Raw genomic sequence first — 11,355 nt, forward strand, 5'->3', positions numbered from 1 at the left:
GAAACTCCCCCATCAACTAGATGAAGAACGGTCAACATATTCGTCACTATATTAAATAAGAGGGGAGACATCGAATCCCTTGTCTCAAACCTTTATGAATCTGAAAATAGTGACCGATATCATCGTTGACCTTAATTTCGACACTACATTTTTGGACTAGAGAACCCACTTGGTTCTGCCGTATCTCATTAAAACCTTTCATGCGCATTGCTTGCTGGAGAAAAGGCCAATAACTTTATCGTATGCCTTCTCAAAATCCACTTTGAAAATAACCCCATCTAGCTTCTTCGAATGGATTTCATGGAGCATTTCATGGAGAACGACTACCCCTTCTAGGATGTGCCTCCCAGGCATGAAGGCCGTCTGACTAGGATGCACCACTGAATGGGCGATCCGTGTCAGTTTATTAGTCCCTACTTTCGTGAATATTTTGAAACTCATGTTCAGAAGACATATCGGCCTAAACTGCTCGATACGAATCGCTCCTTCTTTCTTTGGCAATAATGTAACCATACCAAAGTTAAGATAAAATAGTTCTAGATGCCCGTTAAAAAAATCGTGAAACATAGGCATAAGGTCATCCTTAATAATATGCCAACATTTTCTATAGAACTCCGCAGGGAACCCATCTGGTCCCGGTGCTTTGTTCGGTTTCATTTGTGATATTGCATCTAGAACCTCCTTCTCGATAAATGGTGCAGTTAGGATCTCATTTTCCTCTGACCTAAGTTGAGGGATATCTCCAATAACAGACTCATTCAGGAAAACCGTGCTCTCTGCCGAAGGCCCGAATAGTTGTTTATAATAGTTGGAGATATACGATTTAAGATTCTCATGACCCAGAATTAATGCGTGATTGCGTGAAGTTGTAGGCCAGCACACTATCTTCAAGCATCGAAGCGGTGCTGGACCCGAGACCCAAATTGAATATCCACTTCATAAAGCACCAAGAGCATGGTACACAAAACTTGATAAAGGCCTAGTGCCACTCATGTTTGAGAGAAGCCCACTTGAGCATGCTGTCTACAAGAGAATTATTGGTGATACAAGTCTCCTAGTTGGTGTCTATGTGGATGACTTGATTATCACAGGAACGAGAGCACCCATTGAAATTGCAAAATTCAAGATGCAGATGAAGCAATTATTCAGCATGAGTGACCTCGGATTATTAAGCTATTATTTGGGGATTGAGGTAAAACAGAAAGATGAAGAAATTATCTTGTGTCAATTATCTTATGCAGCAAAAATATTAAAGAAGTGTCGGCTTGCTACTTGCAACGTCACAGACACTGATAGAGGCGAGGTTAAAGTTGAGTAAATCAAGCGAGAGGCATCTAGTTGATTAGACAGACTACCGCAGTGTAGTTGGAGGCCTTTGATATTTGGTGAATACAAGACCATACATAGCTTATGCGGTTGGAATTGTGAGTCGCTACATGGAAACACCAACTAAGAAACATATGGGTTGCACGACTGCTTAATGAATTGAAAACCCAATCAGATGGCAAGGTTACGCTCAGGGTGAACAACAAATCAGCAATTGCATTATGCAAGAATCCGGTTTATCACGACAGAAGCAAAGCACATCGACACAAGGTACAACTTCATACATGAGTGCATGGAAGATGGTAAAATCGAGGCAAAGTGCGTCTCAACTAAAGATGGCCAGTTAGCAGGTATCTCTCACTAAACCCCTCGGCAGACCCAAGTTTCTGCAAATAAGAGAGCGAATAGGCATACAAGATATCAAAGATAGGCAACACGATTAAGGCATGAAATGTTGCAAATAATCATGTTGCCTGGCAAGTGCATCTAGCAGTGAACTGATTGCTGGAAATATCTAACATGCATGTCGGCAGTGCACAAATATCTGGAGAGAAGAAATATCCTGATATAGGAAGTCGGCAAGGCTGATACCTTACCGGTTATAGTATTAGCTTCTAGCAATATGTGTGCTGGCTGCTCACGTGCAGCTCTATGTGGCTAAATTTTGTGTTTTGACTCTTTTTTAAAATCTATTTGAGATTTGACCCTAGTTTAAAAAAAATTCGAGATCTGATCTTTTTGCTACCGCCAAAGACCATGACGATAGGGTATAACAGCCTGCCGCCAAGGTCCCTGGCGGTAGGGTTGCATGCCCTACCGCCAAAAATCTTCTAAGTATTGAACACAGTGCGTGCTCGTGCCTACCGCCAAGCACCTTGGCGGTAGGGTTATGCAGGCTACTGCCAGCCCGGTTGGCGGTAGCGATGTTTCCTACCGCCACAGTCCCTGGCGGTAGGCTGTTAGACCCTATCGCCATGGAATCTCGCGATAGCAAAATGATCAGATCTCGAAAAAAAATCAAATTAGGATCAAATCTCGAATAGATTTCAGAAAAGGGTCAAAACACGAAAATTTGCCGCTCTATGTCACCTTGTAGTAATCTCCTATATAAGGATTGGAGTCCTCGTGCAGCTGCTCCGGTCCACTTAGGTTTGATCTTGGGACAGCTAACTATATTTAGCTAACACTAACAAGGAGCCGAGCCCCAGCTCTATCCCGCAGCAGCAAGAGCAATGCCGGCCACCATGCCGCTAACCTTGTCCCCGGCCCGCCTCCTCCTCCTCCACCGCGGCCGCCAAGCCAAGGTCCAGCAGCCGCGCTCCCTCGCGCGGCTCCGCTGCGCCCCCGACGAGGTCGCGGCCACGACCGCCGAGCAGCAGCAGGGGGAGGAGGAGGAGCTGGTGCTCCTCGCCTCCTACCGCACCGCCTTCAACGAGGTCATCATGGTCATCGACTCGCCCTCCAACCGCTACCTCGTCCTCGACCCCACCCGTACGTGTCACCGGTTGCTCGCCGATTTGGACTGGTGTTGGTTTCTGAATCGAGTGAGTTCGAGCTCCGTGTTTGGTTGTCTCGTGCAGGGAACATCCACAGCATTCTCCCCAAGAAGAGCGCCTGGACCAATTCCTACTGGGTACTAATCTAAACAGAATTTGGATGCATGAGCCGACATTTTTAGATTACCGCTCTACATCCATCATATGAGTATATACCTCGTATGACGGTAGAGCTTTTCTTTTCTTTTCTTTTCTTGACAAAACGTATGACGGTAGAGCTGTTTTAACATGGCCCCTCTTACCTCACGGGAGGTAGTAGAGGGCATAGAATATCTGAACAGTTGAGAAAATTAACACTTGTAAATATATTTGCCTTAGCCGGTCATCTCTTACCTCAGGCCACATAAGTAAACGCCCCCATTTCCAAAAAAGAAAACGGAAACGCCTCCAAATCACATGGTCCAGGCCAGATAAGGAAACCTAGCTGACGTGTTTTCTTTACTATTTTCGTTCGTAAAAGTTTTTACCCATATATTTCCCACACGAAATAAAAATATTGAGCGATATTTGTGGATGGAGATTGAACAGCCTGGTTCACTATCAATCGAACGGTTCTACCGGTTTTTACTAGTTTGATGATGGGGATAGTCGATATGCTTAAAAACCACTAAGGCTAGTTTTAGCTTTTCTCCTTTGATGTATGGTACGGTCCGGTTTCTATAATATATATCAAGTACATTGATGTTTCCTAACTGAATTAAACCAACGAAAGCCAATTTAAGAGACATTTATGTTTTTTTTTGCGGGGGTGAGACATTTATGTTTAAACTTTAGGTTGCTTTTGTTTTTTATTTCAAAATTTCATAGTGTCCAGTCCTACTCGGAAGGAGAAATTTTGAGATTGACGAGGTCATTCTGGTTCTCACGACGTTATTTCGCCGGTCATGACATGTTGAACGATATAGGTTGTGTAGCCATATCCCTCTCCATAAAACCACAATAGCCGCCACCGCTCCACCTACTCCCCGCCGACAAAGCCACGAGTCCCCTCCTCCTCCGGTGCGGAGTGACCCATATATGTGTTGCAGCATTAAAGTTAGGTCTCTTAGGGTTAAGAGTTTTGTTCCCCAGTAATGGCATTGTGGTGGTCCACCTTGATACACCTTGTTGGTGACGGTCATGTTGACACCATAGAGGAGGTCGGTGGATCGTGTGGTCACTGCTCTCCTAGAGTGTTGGATCTTGACGTGCCTTGGTGTTAAGTTCTAGTCCACCTTCTTGTTGTTTCTTTACCAACATCTTTCTAGTTCATATTAATTTCAATTATTTTTATGTATTTATACTAATCATCATGAATTATCAAAGATATGGAGGTAAATACAAGTTGAAAATTAGAGCCAATGTTTGTATTTAAAAAAGCTAGGGCCTTTTTAAGACATTTTAAAACAACACATCGTTGCATTTTATCAGTCTTAAAACAGATGAAATATCATCCTCGGACCATCCCAAACTGTTTGAACAGCGTTGCACATGTTGCATCCACATGATCCGTAAATCTGATTAATCTTGATTGAAATTTTAATTTTCCAAAGAAATTACCTGCAATCACATCGGATAAAAATAGTGAAAAATTGTAAAATAGATGAAAATAGCAAAAACACAATACAAAGTTTTGAACTCACAACCTAACCAAAGGCTCAATACTAGAAGAGCGTGACATTTCCAATGTTTTTCCTGGCAGTTCTAATTGTATAGGGGGTGACAATTTCTTCAGAACAGCATGACATTTTTTGGAGGATGGCGGTTTTGAGTCTTCATTCCAGAAAATGCCATGGCTTCATTCCAGAAAATGCCATGTTGTTTTAAAGAAACTACCACCCCCCAACCAATTAAAATTGTCGTCGTTCACAAATGCCACCCCCTCCCAGCGAACGGTCGCCAGATAAGAGGGTCTATGGACAAAGCATGCTAACCGGTATGAATACATAATTGTTATAAGCATATTATCGAGCACCTAGTAGGCTGTAGGCATTAGGAATTTATGCTCGATGCTTTCAATAGGTCTGTTGCTCTGTTAGCATTATAAATGCACCCCTACGTTTTCGGTATGACAACAAAAAAGTTGTTTTCACCGCACAGGATTTGTTACATATGTAGAACCATCGCACGGAAAATATGTTTTATCACACAGAAAAAGTTTTAATCAGCTTCCAACACTGCTCATTGCTGGCATCATCATTCATCGCCAGTTGGCCGTGCAATGCAAGGGGTTAATTTCTTAATGAAGGCATCATATATATTATTCTTTCACCTCTTGTATTTACATAGTACCATTTTTCTTTCCCTCAAAGCGGTCACTGAATGTAAATTCTTATAACCCGTTTTGTTTTTTTTTTCATTCAGGATGAGTGTGTCAGCCTACCTACCGTTGTTCCACGCGGCCCTGTTGCACTTCTAGGTTTGGTAAATCCATTCTCTGACATTTCTTAGCCATGCTCCTGTTCTATACACGTCATTGTTTCTGCGAAACCAAAGTGACTTTGTGAGCTCGGGCTCACATGAACAGTAAAATCCAAAAAATAGTAAAAAAAATCTGCTGTTTTACGCGCTACTTTAGTATTCAACCAGTTGCAACGAGTTTGTATAGAGTATTGTACGTCACAATTCCTAGTAAGAGCATTAGGTGATCTACTTAGACAAGCAATACAGCGTCATAGCGCTCCTTATTTAAATAATTAGCTATTCACACCTCTTGCAGATGTGATTCATTTCTTCTCTACATGCTTCTTTCAGGGTGCTGGGACAGCAGCACACATGATGCTAGAAGTTTGGCCTTGGATAGAACTTATCGGATGGGAGATTGATCCGACGGTGAAAACTGTTATCACTGTCCTTCAATTTGTTTACTGAATACATGACTGAATGTCTGGAGAATTTTACCAATTTCAGTTATACGGTAGTCTTGGAAACTTGTCAGAACAGCATTATTTTTTTGTAATTTTTTTGGGCTTTTTTTTATACCAGTAATGTTGGTTATGCTATTTCAAGAAAACATCCATTACCATTATTCTGTGATTGCTTACGCAATTACAACTATTCATGTTTTTCAGCCTTGTTTTTTGTGTTTTATTCTTTTCCTGATCATAACTGAAAACCCTGAAAAACTTTATCGTTTCATGACAGGTAATTGAATTGTCGAGGGATTATTTTGGTATGTCCACTTTAGAGAAGACCACGGAACTAGGTGGTTCACTTTCAGTGCATATTGGCGATGCACTTTCCCCATCGGCTACAGTCGAAGGAGGATTTGCTGGTGAACATTTTATCTGATGCAAACATAATGCATGTTTTACTGCCTTCTTGGAATTTAATTATGGCAAGCTCTCTAGTAATCAGTTTTCAATGATTATCTGTAGTAAATTTAGACTCAGTGTGATAAAAAATGGTGATAGAATACATATAATTGGCTTTTCAGAGGCTTTAAAGTTTTTAGTTTGGGGAACTGACTTGCTCGTGCCTGACGGTACCTAGCTCATGTCTGCAGGTATTGTTGTTGATTTATTTGCTGATGGAGAAGTCTTACCTCAGCTACAGGAAGTAAAATCTCCCTTGCTATTCCCTTTTAGTTCATTTGTTATTATTCTGTATGTATTTCTACCATGGCTAGCATTTAGAGTTTATAGTTTTTCAGTATTATATATGTCTCGTGCTCCCTTCACAACACAACAGAACCATATTGTGGTATGGTCACCATAGCTCCACCACAAATAAATTCATGGTGGTTACAAATTTGAACTGTTAGCATGTTGTATAAATGAATGCTCATACTCAGTTCGGTCTGGTATGTAATTGGCATTGAAAAGCTGACATAAAAAACTTATACATTCCAGAATAAATGCAAATGCATAAAAATGAAATGATCTTTATAACAGAATTAGAGGAACTGTGGTACACAAAGATTTTGCATATTTCTACAAACAGCACATCCGAGAATTGTAAATTGATGAATGGTGCTTTTACGGAGTATTTACATCATTTCGACGAACTTCCGCTGTCTTCACCGTGGTGTCGACATTGTTGCAGGTGGAAACTTGGTTAGAGATTGCGAAGAAGCTGATGCCCGATGGTCGAATCATGGTCAACTGCGGCGCTGGAGATACCGCCGTATCTCTTGCTGCCGACGGGGATGTTTCCTCCTGGGTTCAGAATCCCACAATCAAGGCTCTATGCTCTGCATTTCCAGGGCAAGTAAGAATCTTTTTTTTTTACCAGACTACTGAAACTGTGTATTCTCGACTGCTGGTGCAAAATGATCTCCTGCTGATGATACGACCCTACTATATCGCAGCTAAACTGGAAGAGGCTTTCGGAGAAGGAGAGCGTAAACTACATCGCGTTGACGGGTCCCCTTCCGGATTTGGAGGAGTGGTCAACCTCCGTTCCTAGCGAGCTGAGCCTGAGAGTGAAACAATGGGTGCCTTGCGAGCTGGCGTGAGGATCGATCGATGTAAGTTCTCCTCCCTCCACGGTTCTTTTCTGGTGAGTAGAAGCCTCGGTCAGTCGGCAGGTGCCGCGCCGTTGAGCACGCTTGATTATTCGATGCACTAGTTCATCATGAGCCCATCTGACTCGTTGAACTATGTATGTCGTTAATGGTTGACTTGTTGCTTGTTTAAGGTGTAGTTAAGTTAAGGCCGTCGATCTGCATTTGAAGAAGTGTCATCATGTCATAGCAGCGCTCACATGTCCAAGGTGATGGATCTGTCTGGCCCCAATTTCTGTTCCTAGTTTGAAGAAGAGCAGAGGGAAGACCTGCTTGTTAAATCGGGCGAGGGGAACTCCGGAACGCACCGCGCTACAGTTAACTTTTGCCATGTCCTGCTGTCGATTAGTACAGTGCTCCCTCTGAAAAGAAATATAAGACCGTTTATATTTCTCTACAGAGGGAATATCATTCATCAATCATCATCCCATTCCATGTCTTGGCAGTGTGTCGCAAAGTGACAAGTTGATTCCCCTTCCACGTTACTTGTACACACGGTTGAGCCGAATGTGTTGTTGTGGTTGTGTCTTCATGTTCTTAGGCAGCTGTCGTGTTTGTTAGACACAAGAGTGAGAGAAATGCGTACGGTCCGTTTCTCTGCGTCGCAAAAGGCAAAGGCAGGATGCTTTGCAGGATCAAGATGCACCACCCACGCACACTAGCTATGGAGATGTATTCATTCACCGAACTTATTACTACTACGGTTTCTTAATTCTTGAACCAAACAATAATAACACCAGAGTTTGACAAAATTGAGGTGCTAGTCCGTGATAATAATGAAACAAGTGGGCCCTAATTTTTGTTGTTGAAAAAGGGGTCAAGACTTGAAAGACAAGCCCGACGACCCGTGAAGCTTTTCCTCCACAATGGCGTCGAAGCGCTGTGCCATCGCCGGCGCTATTTTTTTTTATTTTTTTTGAGAATCACCGGGGGAGGAGTCCCTCCACCTGAATATATTACTCAAAGTGGCCAAAATGCCAGGAGAGTGATCCAGTTTATAAGGGAAACCGGATCGAAAACCTAAAACAAGTTGACCCGTTTATAAGAGAAACCGGGCCGAAAACCGTACAACAAGGTTACAAGAAGAAGAGAAGAGCAAGACACCCAACAAGGGCGGGACCTAGCTAGCAGACTAAAAGGACCATCACCACGGCAGACACAAGTAGTTATGGGGTGTTGTCGAGGGATCACAATTTGCGAGGAACCTAACGCACCGCATTGCGTGCATACCGAGCCCCACGGCACAACTGAGGAGCAACCACAACCAACGAGTGCGAAAAGCACGAACCTTGACTGGGTGCCCCGCCACGGAAGATCGGAACGATTAACAATTTGGGGAGGCATCTAGCGCCATCAAAAAGCAAAGATGAACCAAGACATCACCAAGAGCACGACGCTCGCCGCAATACATCGGGCGCCAAGGGAGAGTCTTGAGCATGCATAGCGAGACACCTTCACGAGGGGGAAACAGATGGCCGCCCTGCGGCACCAAAGGCACCGCCACCAAACCCCAAAGAACATCACCAAACAACCACCGTCGACTCCAAGCCAGTCGCACCACCACCACCACCACCATTGGACCCTCCGACTGTTCCCAACTTGGCCACACCACCACCACCACCACCAAACGCTGCACCCTCAACCACACGCAGGCACAGAAGCCACCGTTTGGGTCTCCAAGATGACGCCTCCAGGGAGGTAGTGCCGACAAGGACACAAGACTGCCATCCGATCCGAGAAGCCAGATCTTAGGTTTTCACCTGGATACCACAAAACAAGGTACTGCAGGTGCTGGAGCTCCGCAACGACACCTCCTACGAGGAAAACGATGTCCACAGACACCATTGCCGCCGACATCGACATAGTCGATGCAAGGTTCTCACCCGGAGTTTGAGCACATACTTACAGCAAGACGATAGCTGACCACCAGCACCATCGGGCCCCTCCGAGACGAAGAAGCACATGAATCGTCGCAGCCAACCGCACCCCGCGGAAACCGCATACGGCCAAACATCAGCACTAGGCACTAGAACCACCAATGGCCGTCCGAACGCAGGGCCACCGGACGCAGCGCGAGCCGCCGAACCTAACCGAGCACCATGCCGGCGAGGAGCAGAGGAGCGCTGCCCGAGGCCAGGAACCACCATGGTCCCGGGCTGTAGCCAAACATCAGGAGCACGAACACGCCCCACGCGCGCCACCGTGCACCTGCCGGAGACCAGATCCGAAACGCCATAGCACTGACCAAAGGCGGGGGTGATCGAAAACCGGCGCAGCAGTCCACCAAGCACCACCAACAGCACCCACCGCCACCAGCCTCCACCACTCCCACCTCCACCACCCAGCAACACCACCTCCCCGGCTGACCCCACCTGGCGGCCCAGCCAACACCGACCGGATCTGGGAAGGAAGCCCCAGATCCGCCCCCGTCCCAGACCAGCAGCGCCCGAGCAAGCAGCAACGGGCCGCCGCACACAGGGGGCCGGGACTGGCTGGCAGTGACACTGGGACGACGCCGACGGGCGCTGCCTCCGCCCACCTCCGAGGCCAGGCGCCCAATCCAATCTGATGCAGCCTGTCGTCCCTCCTCTGACGAAACGGTGGCTGCGCGGTGGAGGAGAAGCGCCTCGCCGCCACCATCCCCGGAGCGCGCGCGGCCTTTGCCGGCGGCCTCCTCAGGTGGCGGCGAGACTGGGTGCGAGGGAGGGAGGGGAGCGGCGGTGCGAACAGGGGCGCCCCCGTGTCGCTAGAGGAGGGCTCCCAGTACTTGTGAGAAGAGTAGATTACTCACGACTAACACTTAGAAGATGATCCTCGTCACATGGTTCACCTATTTTTCGAAAAGAGGGGACTCTCCGGCCTCTGCATCAGAACGATGCATACGGTCACATTCCCTTTCCTCGAGAAGGACGATGGCGCCGATGCCTCTCAGCGTCTCCATGCCCATGCTGCACAGCCTCACGAGTCCGCCGGCAGCCCCGCCGCCTCCTCGGCAGCAGCGCTCCGAGAAGCCGCGCCAGCTCCCTGGCATTGCCGACGCAGCATCTCCTCGTGCCGCGGGAAGAGGAGAGGACCCTCCCCGGGCCGGCTCTGCTCGCCATATGGTATGTTTGGGGCCGTTGGCATGCTTCCCCAGAGAAGGCGTAGGTGCCGCCATCTGTGTAAAATTGGCGTAAATTGGCGTACCTGCAAACGTAGACGATCTTGCAGTGTGTGGGGCGACCGGCCTGGGCGACGGCGGAGATGACGTCCGCGTACTCTTCCGGCGGGGACAAGACGGCCGAGCGGGCACGGGGATGCGCCTGGAGTGGAGGCCATGGTTCTATCGGCAATGCTAGTTCGCTAGCCACCCGATCGACCTCCAACGAATTAACGATACTAATCAACGTGACGCTAGATGCAATCCAGAGTTGACATCAGTCCACTTGAATGAAATGAAACGCCATTGAACAAGGAGAGTGCCGTGCTCCAGCCCTGGCTGGATTGCTGCCATTTCAAAATGAACGGATATGTGCCAATGTGCATGTGCTGTGTCTGCAGATTTTTCAATTTCTTGGGCTCAAACTTGAGCCTGGCCGTATGCAACAATTTGGTACCAGCCTATAAGATGGACCACAGCCATTCATTCACTAACAAACCATAGCCACGCAATCCAATGCAAATCCCGAACCTCCATTATGAATTATTATTTTTGATCAAAGAAGGGCTTCCCCCTTCCGATTTTCATTACTGAAAACCCACTGTAGAACCATTAAGATGAATGGACGGGTACTCCTTTCATGGTTTACGGCAATCAGAAATGAAAATAATAAGAAAGATAAAATCAGTAGCAACCGACCGACAAGTGTGTCCGTGGGCAACCAATCGAGACCGCATTTGACCGACCCTCACCGTCAGGGCAGTCTATTCCAACAACCTGCAAGATTTCATACTCGCCTGTTATAAAAAAAAAGCAGATTTCATACTCACATCCAGGGAACATAAATGTTA

The 11,355-nt window shown here is 46.4% G+C and overlaps 1 protein-coding gene across 4 annotated transcripts; it reads left to right on the forward strand.

Moving 5' to 3' along the window:
• The first annotated feature begins 2,463 nt into the window (after positions 1-2,463).
• LOC125543826 lies at positions 2,464-8,090 on the forward strand. Of its 4 annotated transcripts, none has more exons than XM_048707310.1 (9): positions 2,464-2,817; positions 2,907-2,959; positions 5,226-5,285; positions 5,616-5,693; positions 6,006-6,135; positions 6,367-6,419; positions 6,906-7,070; positions 7,171-7,361; positions 7,500-8,090. In XM_048707310.1, exons 1-8 carry the CDS (start codon positions 2,559-2,561, stop codon positions 7,315-7,317), a joined length of 945 nt encoding a protein of 314 aa, XP_048563267.1. In that variant the 5' UTR covers positions 2,464-2,558; the 3' UTR covers positions 7,318-7,361; positions 7,500-8,090. The 4 variants fall into 4 exon arrangements, with proteins under 4 accessions (XP_048563267.1, XP_048563269.1, XP_048563266.1 ...); XM_048707312.1 differs by having other exon boundaries at positions 7,506-8,090; XM_048707309.1 differs by having other exon boundaries at positions 7,171-7,329.
• The last annotated feature ends 3,265 nt before the right edge of the window (positions 8,091-11,355 follow it).

Source organism: Triticum urartu, chromosome 3, assembly GCF_003073215.2.
Source record: "Triticum urartu cultivar G1812 chromosome 3, Tu2.1, whole genome shotgun sequence".
In the NCBI taxonomy this organism is placed as follows: Eukaryota; Viridiplantae; Streptophyta; class Magnoliopsida; order Poales; family Poaceae; genus Triticum; species Triticum urartu.